Here is a 12,657-nt window from a genome sequence, read left to right as displayed (position 1 = left end):
AGTCCTTCATGATCCTCATATGAAGAAAACTGTTGGGAGATCCTATGATATATATGATACTATGAAGTCTTTTTGAGAAGGTATCAATGAGCCCTTTATTAACTCTTGATTATGAACATTTTTTCTTCCTGCCCTCAGTAATACCTTGGCTCGCTAACTGATGTATTTTTGCAAACTTTCCATGGTTTGTCCCTTTTTGGGACTCCTTATCCCAACAAACTTCCTCAGTTACCTGCTTGTTGGCATCCTCTGATTCTCTTTTCCCTTGACACCATACACTTGCTCCATTTTGCGCTTCACTGGGAGCCCACATGGCTGCAAACTGAAGGAGGAGTCTGAAAGCTCAGCCTGTCTTTGGGCTCATCACCATCTCCAGAGACAGAGGGGTGAAAGCAGAGAGGTGCACAAAGAGCACAAAGTGAAATACAGCCTGGGGTCTTGGATGTTGCAGTATTGTGGTGGAGTCAGTGACAAACAGCCAGGGTGGTCACTTGATGTTGTGTGGGCTTAGAACCACAGCAGTACCAGGGTGTGTCGCCATGCCCTTCTCTCCTCTGCATTAGGCCAGGCAGATGTCCTGGGGCCTGCAGGCACACAAATGTGTGTGAGTGTGCACCCACATACACTCTGCAGCTGTGGCTGGCAGCACAAGTTTTAGCTCAAACTCTGGGGCCCCATCCTGCAGTGCAGGTGAGGACCTGCACACCAGGAGGGCAGCTCCACTGCTCCTCTTAGGCTGATCACATTAACACTGACATGGTCACAAAACTGTGTAGGACAGGGCCCAAAGCAGTTACAATTTAATGTTTATTGAAACACAGCTGTATTTATTCTTGATAGAGACATTTAAAAATAATAACACTCTAGGAACAATACAGCAACCAATAAAACGTGAGATCATAAAGCCATTTGCAGTCATGCAACATTCTCTAGTGCTTGGACATCATAACTTGGTTAAGGGCTCGGGGCATGCTAGTAGCAGTAATAAAATTAAAAATCACAGCTTGTGTTGGCAGTAGCAACACCATAAATTATCTAAAAGAGCAGAGTTTAACCTGGTCTACTTTTTAAAAAAAATTATTTAGCTGTTTTTCTACTTTATCTGTGGGCAGTGAAATGAAGTTAAGAAGTCTATTGTTCTTCTTTCCATCAAAGTCAGCTGACCCATAGGAGCATCCCCAGGGGTTTTATCTTTTAAGATTGCACCTGAGCTCATGCATTCATTTGGAATTTAAAGTGGTGGCCCTGCCTCAGCGTCACCACTGTCACACAGGGACAGGAATGGTCCCATCTTTACCTCTCTGGGTTCTCACTGCTGTAAAGTTTGAATGTGGAGATCACTGGATGAGGATGTTGTCTAAGAAAAAGAGGGATTTTATTACACATTAAAAAATTATAATATAGTGTTAGAACCTGCGTCTGCCTCCAGTTAAATAAATGAACATGCAAAATTCCATCCATGAGTTAATTGCCTAATCATAAGCAACAAAACAATAGAGACCTGTAAGTTGCCAGATGAATGATTCAATAACACGCTTATGTGCTGGAAAGAAAATAAAGAGTGAACCAATGTTGCCATTTCATTAGGCCTTGTAGGCTTATCATCCTGTCACAGTCATATAAATCAGCAGTAACTGTACTTTAGTCAATCAAATTATCCTGCTGTAAATGCACTGTTTGTCAGGCAGGAATTGGATGAATATATAAATTACCAGCCCACTTCAAAGATCTGTGGATTCATTTCCTTTTGCTGTTGTTCCAGGCAGAACCTGCCTGCCAGTTGACTGACCACTGTGTTGCAGGCTGACAACTGGGTGAAAAAAGGAAAACAGCAAGTGGAAGCTTTGGCTCATCCCTGGATGCTGCTTGCTATTTTGGTCTTGCTGTTTGCATTGTGTGGTCATTTATCGCTGTTTTTCTCAAAAAGAGGACAAATGGCTGTGTCATTAAAGGTAAGGAGGCACACACGTTCCTCATTGCTGTGAGCTTGTGTGTTTGTAGAAACGTGGAGCCGGTGGCAGCCCTGGAGCCCATGCAGCGTCACCTGTGGGGACGGAGTCCGGGAGCGCTTCCGAGAATGCCTCAGCTCCTCACCGGCAAAACCAGGCTGCGCTGGATCGCCGAGGGAGACTTCCCTATGCTCGCTGGAGGAGTGTGTGTGTATGTAGCTCTGCTCTCCTCTTCCCCCGGTGCTGTGACCGCCCTGGCAAAAGCAAAGTGTAAAATGGAAACATCCCATCTCTCTTTCAGTCATACTGATTTGGGGAGCTGTCACATTCCTGTGGTTGATGGAGTAGGGCAGGAGCCTCTACGCGTCTGATTGTGGGACACTGGAGATAGGGCTCCAAGGCATAATATTTCTGAATGCCATGGGTGCAGTTTAAAATCCCCAGGATGATCAGAGAGTGGAGAAGTCCTGAAAGAGAGATCTTGGGGCTATCAGAACACATTCAGTAAAAGCCAAAGACTCCAGTGGAAACCTACTAGAAAGCTAAAGTCAGTTAAAAAAGGTTGCTGGTTCCAGCTGGGACCTGTGGTACGAGGTTGCTGTTCTGTTTTTGAAGTGGTAGTGCCAGATCTTCCCCTGCTCCAGCCTGCCATTGCTGCTGGCCTGTGACAGGGCAGGCTGGCTGGCACTGATAGATAAGGCTTTATAAAGCTTTTATAAACCCTTACCTATTGGTAACAACTGGCCATGGCTGCTGGGTGGCAAGTGGGTGCAGATACAAGAGACCTGAGCCTTCTATGAGGTGGATTACAGCAGCTATGTGGCCTCCAGTGAGGCTGGATGAGGCTGTGCCAGCACCATAGTTGGGTGCTGACAGCCACTGTTGAGGGCATGAGAAGTGCCCTCTTTCAGCACGGTACAGGTGCTTAATCTGTACAAAACTTTTGCTTTCTGCAAACGCCCTGCTGAAATGGAGTGTGCTGATGCCAAGAGAACAGAAAGCTGATCTACAAGATCCAGTGCCTTTGTGTCCCACAGGTGCCACAGGGAGTGGGGATGGGGAAGGAAAGATACCTGGGAACTGTGCAGGCTGCTAGGATCTCAGACTATAGTTTAGCAGATATTTTAAGCTATTACAAAGCAACCAGCAGGCCTTACTCCTTGCTTTGGCTGCTTGCAGGCACTTCTTTCTGCTTGCAAAAGTGCAGTGTGTAGAACTGGAATAGAAGCAGCTAAAAAGATGGACAGCTTGGGGATGTGGGGAGTTGTTTAGCCTGTGGCCACTGTGGTGTTTATGCCACTGAAAAGGAAAGGACGGCAGGAGGAGAGAATCTGCAGCTGGAGCAGGAAGAGGAGAGGACTGTGTTTTTCGTGGAAGTATTGGCTTGAACCAGCTTCATGTGTTGGGGATGAAGGCCTCAGAAGTATACAGGCAGGACTGAAATGTGTTGTGGAACACTGCAGGAAATGGGTTGTATTTAACAAAAGTTTGGGTGAATGGAAAATACTAAAACTTATATTCCATCAAACCAGGTATTACATGTTGTCAGCAGTCATGAAGCACTGGGAATGTTTTAACAGGTCTAATGTTTTTAATGACTTGAAAATGCTGGCCCTGTGGGTTTGCTTATTTAGTAAAGCTCTGAGTGAAAGCAGAGAGGAATAATTTAGATGCTTTGGGTCCCCAGTTTAAAACAGCCCTGCTCTAGTTGTCTTCTCTATGCCAGACTCTCTGAGGCTGCTGTGGGCAGCAATGCCACTGCCAAAATGCAGTGGGGTTGTTAGTGTTTTTCCAAAGCTGCTGTTGAGCTGTGCTATCCCATGCCTTCTGTCTTTCTTCTGGAGGGGTATGTCTGTAAGTATATAATTTGGTTTGTCTCCTTACCAGCCAGTTTCATTCCCACCTCTGGAGCTCAGTACTCAGAGAGCAGTCCTGATGCAGGGAGCTTGCTGGAGGGGGTTCCCTGCTTGCAGAGCATGTGCTGGAAACACAATTTGTGTGTGGACCTTGCTTTGCCTGCATGGAGGTGACATGCCTCTGGTGCTTCTCAGAGGGGTTACTCCTCCCATGCAGGTGTGCAGCTGTAAAAGGTGTGTGATGCTTTCCAACCATCCTGTGCATACACTGTGCACACAGGTGTGGCAGTCTGGTTGGACTCAGCAGGTCTGGACAATCCCCAGGTTCCAGTGAGGTGTCTAGGTTAATAAGAAGGTTAATGCATAGAGAGCACGGGTGCAAAGGAGGCCTGCGCCTGCACCCACTGCAGTGGGATCATCCGGAGGAAATACCTCGCTTCTGTCTTGCACATGCTTTCTAATCCTCCTGCTCCCACGTGGGGCAGCTGCCTTTACAGAATCACATACATGGTTACATCCCATTGAATCTCAGCTTGCTCAAGGAGGGGTTTGACACTCTGACTTTACAGTATTCATCCACTGCCTAATCTCAAGCTGGGAGTGTCACCCTCACCCTTCCCATTCCAGCTGTCTGCAGCTTTCAGGAGCGGACGGGTTCTGTTTCCAGCATAACTCTGCAGACATTAGTCCAGCAGATGGAGCAAATGGCTGAATGAGCAAGGCCTGCATGTGGTGCAGGGCCAATGAGGTGCAGGGAGAAGTGAACCACAGGGACCCAGTCCTTTTTGGAACCTCTCAGTTCCTTCCTGTTAGCTCTGTATCCCAAACAATGCAGCACAGCATGCACTACAAATAGAGAATGGAGTATTTGGAAAATATCCATAAGCAAAAACGACTGAGAGAAGGATGTAGAATGAATTAATTGGTCTGCTGCAGTGGTGCTGAATAGAGCAAATGCTGGCCCTGCCTGCTTCCCTGAGGTCAGCTTGTTCACTCCCCTCTCAGGCATCCAGAGCAGCAGTGCTCTGGGCTCTGGCATGGGGGCATTGGACTGAATGCAGATTTTAGAAATCCTCCTATAAGATTCAGCAGGCAGTGTTCTTGTTCTTTAAGTTGATTTCAAGCTCTCAGAGTGACACAAAGATCAAAGTTAATGCAATGACAGGATTTTTTAGAGGACTTGGGATTGTTAGGTAGCCCTGAAATAGGGAAGTGGATCTCCTTCTCAGCCCAGCACCCTGCACTTTTTCTGTTCTGTAGCAGCCTGAGACCTTCTGGCCTGTGTTCATCAGTGCCTTTGTGCATCCTGCCCACCTAACAGCTGCACTACCAGCTTGCTGTTGAGTGTGTGTTCTCCTGAATTATGGGAAGTACATGGTGTCCAGTTCTTGTTATTCTGCAGTCACATTTCCTGTTCCTGGGCAGTCGCTGTGGTGCAGGCAGGTGCACCTGCCAAGTGTTACAGCTGCTTGTCTGTCAGTCTAAAGGAAGGCTTTGGGTTCTGGATAAAACTAGAGACTAGGGCAGGGTTGTTCAGTGGTTTCGTTTGAGCTCACACCTTCTTGGCCACCTCTTGTCAACTGCAACTAATCAGCCTTGTCCTCCAATAAAATCTTCATGGCTTTAGAGAGCTCATGTCTGACCAGAACAGAAGAATTTGGGCAATGCTAACAGATACTAAAATTAGCTACTGGGCCAATTAATCCACTTTTTACCATGCTGTATTCTGTTCAAGATTGCCCATGAAATACTTGAGACCTCATTCAAAACAAAGAATTACCAATTTGTCATTGGTTCAGCCATCTGTAATGTGGTGGAATGGGCAAGTGAGAGGTTTAAACAGGGCTGTGGACAGCTCTGAGATTGTCACATTATGGGTTAGAATCATAGAATATCTCAAATTGGAAGTGGCCCATAAGGATCATAGAGTCCAACTCCCTGCTCCCCCAGGACTACTAAAGCTAAACCATATGACTGAGAGCATTGTCCAGACAGTCTGTGAATTCTGGACGTGATGACTTCCCTAGGATGCCTGTCCTAGTGGCTAATTACTGTCTCAGTGAAGAAAGGTTTGCAGAGTACTCTTCACTGTTGCAAGTCCCATCTCCAGTCCACAAGAGAAGGGTATCAGAATGGTAGTAGAATGCTGGAGAAAGAGCAATGGCACTTTCAGTTGAAAGCTTGCTGTGGCATGGGAAGGTTTTGTCCTCTGGAAGTGTGGCACCAGACAGTGATAGAAGCATCCTCAGAGGACTGCTTAGAAAAGTTGCATTGCCTCTCCTGATGCTGCCTCTCTCTTCAAATTCATTTCAATTCTCACACCCACTTAAGCTCTCCTAAAAATAATTTTAAAGTGATACCTGAAGTACTTGCCTGGGTTGAATTCTTTTTACCCCTTTTTTGTCACTTTTCAACAGGGAATCTAAATGGACTCTATAAAGAAAGGCAAACAGAGTTCCGCCATTTTCCAGGTATTCAGCAATACCTTATGGAAATAGCAGAACAGGAAAAAATAACTATTACATTTAAAAGGTCTGTGGCAGTCTTGGTTTAAAGTAAGTAGATGTTCATGCCAGTTTGAAGTCATCAAGTAGTAAATCATCTCCAATGAACAAATTTTAATGGCAGACAACTTCCTGTACTGTATTAATGACTTCTTTTCCTTGGTAGTGAAGTATCCATCCTCAAATACCAAAATGCTGCTGCCAGTGCAACTCTGACAGATGTGTGTGCTCTTTCTTACAGCTGTCCAGCCTCCCACCCCACCTTCTGTTCAGCCAGGAGAGGACCAGAAAGCAAATAATATAGTTACCATCACAGGTATCTCGCTGTGCTTGTTCATCATCTTTGCCACTGTTCTTATCACCCTCTGGAGGAAGCTCTGTAGAGCTCAGAAGTGCAGCACCGCTGTCCGACGAAACTCCGTCCATTCCCCCGGCTTCCGGAAAAACTCAGATGAGGAGAACATTTGCCAAGGCAACAAGCAACGGGACAGCTTTGCTGAAGGAGGGGATGCTCCTGTTAGCATTCCCCTAACCTACAGGCGAAGCCTCCAATTTGCCCAAGAAGATGATGCCTCTGGAAGTGAAAACTTTCAGCCAAATGCCCAAAAAATAATCCCTCCAATTTTCAGCTACCGCCTGGCACAGCAGCAGCTGAAAGAAATGAAGAAGAAAGGCCTGACAGAGACCACTAAGGTGTACCATGTCTCTCAGAATCCTCTCACGGACACGGTTCTTGGTGCCACCACCATGCTTCCCCTGAGCGGGGAAAACCAAGAGGAGGCAGTGGCAAACAAATTTCGGATCAAATCTCCATTCCTGGACCAGCCAGCCAGTCAGCCCAAGTTCCTGGGAGAAGGTTCTCACCCTAGGCTGGATTTTCCGTTCTCACAGGCCAATCCTGCAATGAGCCCTACCCAAACCTTGGTAAGAAGAGGTCATTTCAAGCACCAGGATAACAGAGCGGACTTGCCTGAGAGGGGCTGTCACAGAAACTCGCAGTTCAGAAGAACAGCTAGTTTCCATGAAACTAAAAAGGCCAGGCCTTTCAGAGAGAGAAGCATGTCCACTCTCACACCCCGACAGACTCCTCTCTACAACTCCAGGACCAGGACATGGGACCATGGTCTGGAGGACAGGACACGGCCAAAATCAAGAAACGCTAATCCAGCTTCTGAAAAGCTGGATCAGCCCCACGGCACTGTGCTGGGGTGTGAACCACAGGGCCATGGCACAAAGCCCCACAACAGGGCAGGTCCCCCAGTGAGGAAGCTGGACCTGATCACGGATCGCCAGCCTGCTGGTCAGGAGAGGGCAGCTGAGAAGCCTGAGCCCAGCCGAAGTAAGAGGGGCCCTTCACCTAACCCCAAAGGTGTGTGGCGGAAAGAAACCGGCCCAAATGGCAAAGATAATTCCCAGAGAGGCCAAAGCGTTAGCCCTTCCCAGTATCGAAGGGACAAGTGCCAGAGCTTCCCCCTGGACCCTGAGTTTGCCTTTTATGACAATTCTACTTTTGGCTTAACGGAGGCGGAGCAGCAGATGATCGACCTCCCTGGGTATTTTGGCTCAAATGAAGAAGATGAAACAAGCACTCTGAGCATTGAGAAGCTGGTGATCTGAGTGACTCATCGCAGCCCTGCAGGAGTGGCGTGCGTGGGAGAGGATCTGCAGGATCACTTGGCTTCTGGTGAAAGAAAGAGCAGGAGTCATGTTACCTCTACACACAGCAGCAGGGAGTAATGCCCCAGGTCTGGCTTGTGGGAACATATTCCTTTCTAATTACTGAAAAGTGCTTTCATATAATTATTTTTTGTATGTATGGGTGTACAAGACACACAAAGTACCCTGGGAAGGAACACATTAGTTAGGGTGTGGCTCAGGAATAGCCAATAGATTTTATTGTGTAAAGCATCATGTTTTGTGCATCATACATGAAGAGTGCCGCTGACATTTCCCACCTTGTCCACTGTGTACTGGTAGACTGTGAGATACTGAAGTATCCACTGTCCAGCACCCTCAACCATCTGCCCTTATTAGTGAATCATTTCCCATCTAGAAAGCATTTCCCATCTAGAAAGCACAAAGCTCAATCTGTGGGCAGTTTTCATCATTTTTCTGATAGTCATCAGTGAACTTTGTTGATTTGTAGGTGTTGCTCAAATAGCTCATATGGTGGGGGGTGTTTTAGCTGGTTGCATGAAATTGCAAACAATTGATGCTGAGTATTTGAGTGAATTTAAAATTGAGGAGACATTTTCATCATTCAAGACTTTGATATTTTCTTACTGTCAATGTTTATATCAAGAAAACAATGTACAAATATTTGCAGGAAATTAGTACAAAAGGCATGCTACAGGGAGGGCAAAGAAAACAGGTGATCAGATTTTAGTCCTCACAGAAATGTTACCCCAGCATGTTACCTCTCAAAAGCAGTGAGAGAACTGTTGAATTATGCATCCTTTCCATAGTCATCCTTTCCTTTATTAAAATTTTTGAATGTAAATACATTGACAATAATACTATGGCAAGCTCAAAATAAATTATGAACAACACCAGAAAACAACAAAATTATTTGATTAATACCTGTTCTGGGAACAAAAAGTTAAAATGGCTTGACAATATCTGGTGATTCACAGGGAATCTTATAGAATCATTTACATTGGAAAGACCTCTAAAATAATTAAGTCCAACCATTAATGTAACACCACTGTGTTCACCACTAAACCATACCCCTTAACTGCCACATCCACACACCTTTTGAACACCTCCAAGGACAGTGATTCCACTGCTTCCCTGGGATACCTCTTCCCATGCCTGACCACTCTTTTAGTGAAGAAATTTTCCCTCATATCAAATCTAAATCTCCCCTGGCACAACTTGAGGCCATTTCCTCTGATCCTGTCACTTTTTACCTGGGAGAAGGCGCCAACTAACTCCCACCTTGCTACAACCTCCTTTCAGAGAATTGTAGAGAGCAGTAACAGTGAACTACAAAAAACATGATGGGCTTTTTTGTTGTGTTTTAAAACCAGACATCACAAATTTGCCATTAGATTTTGCTGTACGTATTCAGAGTTGGGTGGGAACTCCAATTAAAAGCAGAAGCAGAGCTCAGGCCTTTGTGGATGACTAAGACTTTTCTTGCCATTTGTTAGGATAACCGTCTCTCTGGGGACTTTGCCAAGACCAGGGGAATGCTAGTGGGCAGAAACAAGAAAAAAGGAGATGCTTCCCATGGAGGTTGGTGTAAGAGAAGAAAGGTTTAGGCAGTGGACTATTAGACTGAAATCAACTCTCCCCTAAGGAGCCTAACCCTGCATGCCCTTTAACCTGCCTTGTGGGTGTGAAAGCAAAATTAGCCTGTGCTCCATTGTCATGAAGTAGGCTGCTATCTTTCTCAAAACTGGCTTTCTGAGCAGAGAGATTTCCCAATCCCACACTTCTTCCACCCCAGCCCTGTTCCCCCCAAAACCAACAGCAATATTAAAGGAAGAGCAGCTTTGCTGTGTGTAAGCGATGGCACCCTGCTGCAGTGTCCAAAGCTGGCACAGGTAGCTTGACAGGCACACGGTGTTACTTGCTGTGACAACATAGGAGGAGCAAGCCTCAGCATTTGGCCACCAGAGTCAAATCTGGCTGTTTGAATGGCCTTCCTGATGGGTAATGCTTTGCAGCTGCTGCTGGAGTGAGGGATCTGACTCGATGGGTGATGTGAGCTCCCTCTTTCCCGGGAGCCATGCCAAGATGCTGATGTTCAGCCCTTGGCCCAGCGTGGTGTTGGTACCAGCGATGCATTCCCATGAACTGTCAGCTTGAAAAGCTGTTTAAAGCATCTAAAAACATGTTCACACTTGAAGAGTTATCCAAAGGCAATCAAATGTAATGAGCCTTTAAATTGACTTTAGTGAGCTGGAAATCGCGCCTCTGAAACAATTGCTGCTCAGGTTACTTACCCTGCCTGTACTAAGGTAAGGTCTGTGGTGTGAAGTACCTTCTCCCTGAAGCAGTGATCCATCATCATTGGAGCTGCAGGGCTACAGTATCTGTTTAAGCTTTGTTGAGCCTCTCAGCCTGGGAGAGAGACCCTGGAGAAATGGGAGATCAGATGTGCAGTGCAGCAACATTCAGCAAGCGTTCCCCTAGGCTTCAGTGGGAGGGATCGCAGCTTGGCGCTAGCCCTCAGATCCACTAAGTACTCAGCTAGTGCCATTCTACCCTGTTTATTAAGATTAAAGGTGGTTCTGAAATGCTTCCTGAGGTGTGCAGTGGGATTTGCAGGCTCCTGCACAAAGCCCTGTGACCCTTGCATCTCAGAGGGGGTTTCCTTTGCCACAGGAGGGCAGAGAAGGGGCAACGTTGCTCTAAATCAGATGCTGCTTTCTGCAGAGTTGTCCCAGTGTTGGGCTGTGTTACGCATTAGATGTACTTACGTACATTTTACATCAAAGGCAGCAGGGCAAGCCCCTTCCCTCCCAGCTTGTCGTGCCTTGGCCTCCCTTTCTCTCTCAGAGACAGGAGAAACACCCTGACACTGATGTTGGCTGAAGGCAGTCCAGCTCTAATGCCTGCCCCTCCATACTGACACACAGGGAAACAGGCTCCATAGTCTGGACTTTACATCGCTCATTGCTCACTCACTGGGGAACTGGACTGGATGCTAGTTGTCTGATTAAGCCCTGCTGACTTCATCTCCAGCTTGATAATCCATTATCAGATAGGTTACCAGATGCTTAATGAACTGCCAGACCACAAATGCTGTCCCCTAAATGCTCTAGTTTCCACAGTCTTTGCCCTACTTCCTTAGCTCTCTGCTGAAGGATGGGATTGTGCATCAACTGCCAGAAGGCATGAACTTATTTCACTCACATTTCTCTGTGTCTTCAAAACAACAAAAATTATCCTTTCTGCCCTCAGCGCTCCTCAGAGGCCACACAGTTTTAATGTGTGCAAAGTCATTCCTTATGTCCCAACATGCAGTTACAATCTTGCACTGAGATTTTACCGTATCAAAATACAGAAGCAGTGATCAGAAGGGAAAGGATAAGTGCTGCCTTTTTGCAGCCCTTTCTTCACAAGGGCAATCTCATTTCAGACATGTTGGTGAAAATTTCATCCCACATGAGTATGCTTGAGAAGAGGGCAGGGGGTCTGTCTAGCCAAGGGCACAGGTTCTAGCAGCACAGCTCCCTGGAGTGCTGCCCATTACACTGGGATGTCTAGGAAGCAGAGGAGCCAAACCAAGTTTTAAACTCAACCTTCACGTCATGCCTCTGCATTTTCTCCAGGACAGCTTGAGCCATGAAAATTAAACTTACCTTACAGACTCTTTCAAATACCCAAGACAACAGGTGAAAAAGCACCAGAGCCAACACTGAAAGAATACATTTCTCATATTATGAGCTTTCCAAGATTTTGATCCAGATTTCTGTTCGCATTCCTATTGTTGAAAACAATAAAAAGTATTAAGTCCTACTCAGATGGTTTTATTTCGCTCTTTGTCGATATGTACTCAAATTACAGTATGTATGGATATAAAAGCAAGTAAATGGAAAAGAAATACCAGTTTAAAAATTATTATAAATCAGAATAAAGGGAAGCAGGTTTATTCTACAGCATGGTAGTTAAATTATTTGCATCAAGCTGATTCTGCTGTTCATTTTTAATTGTTGTTATTTAACAGCTGTAGAAAATAAATTTTCAGTATTCCATTTCTTTCAGTCATTTGTGTTGCTCTTTCATTTCACCCAGTGAGACAATGAAAGCAGTGTGCCTGGTGGTTCAACCACTTTCTGATTCCTCTTCACTAATGCAAGGTCATCTGGTAAATTACTGGAGAATGTACAGGAGAATGACTGCATTTCAGGAACTCCTAGGAATATCTGTGTTCACCTTAATTTTAGTCAAATCTTCATAATTTTAATCTGGGGTTTAAAACTGGCTGGCAGGATTGTCTTTGTCTGCTTTAATGTCTTGTGGTATTCTCTAGCAGTGGATCTGCAGCAGGAAGCTGTTGGAATGGGATTCACACTGTCCACATTGTGGGTGTTTACTTTGAAGCAGCCTTCATCTGGGTGCAGATTAGCAGTTGGAGCATGTCCATCCACAGGTTTGGTTTCACACACTCCAGAAGCACTCTGCAACTGAAGTGTGGCAATTAGAACCATAAGGAAAGTTGCTTAAAAACATTCTCCTGAAGCAGATCAAAGCACTAACAAAGGCGTACCAGATGAAGGCCAGTTCCCCATCCCCTTGTTCTTTCTATCCTGATGTTCTCATAACTGAAACACTGATGGTTAAAATCAAGATGAGAAATGTTTAGATCTTGAAAAGTATAGATTGATTAAAGGACAT

General features: G+C 45.7%; 1 protein-coding gene across 2 annotated transcripts in view; it reads left to right on the top strand.

Annotated features, from left to right (window-relative positions):
• Nucleotides 1-12,023, top strand: part of THSD1 (thrombospondin type 1 domain containing 1) — a 30,597-nt gene extending 18,574 nt beyond the window's left edge. For both annotated transcript variants that reach the window (XM_071448354.1, XM_071448355.1), the window contains exons 4-5: nucleotides 2,002-2,160; nucleotides 6,551-12,023. In XM_071448354.1, coding sequence (XP_071304455.1) covers nucleotides 2,002-2,160; nucleotides 6,551-7,926 — 1,535 coding nt within the window. In that variant the 3' untranslated portion in view covers nucleotides 7,927-12,023. The remainder of the gene's footprint in view (nucleotides 1-2,001; nucleotides 2,161-6,550) is intronic.
• The last annotated feature ends 634 nt before the right edge of the window (nucleotides 12,024-12,657 follow it).

Source organism: Agelaius tricolor, unplaced genomic scaffold (genome assembly GCF_023055355.1).
Source record: "Agelaius tricolor isolate 1412-34295 unplaced genomic scaffold, bAgeTri1.0.p SCAF_26, whole genome shotgun sequence".
NCBI lineage: Eukaryota > Metazoa > Chordata > Aves > Passeriformes > Icteridae > Agelaius > Agelaius tricolor.
Note: the sequence above shows the minus strand (reverse complement) of the source record. Positions and strands in the feature narration are given on the sequence as shown.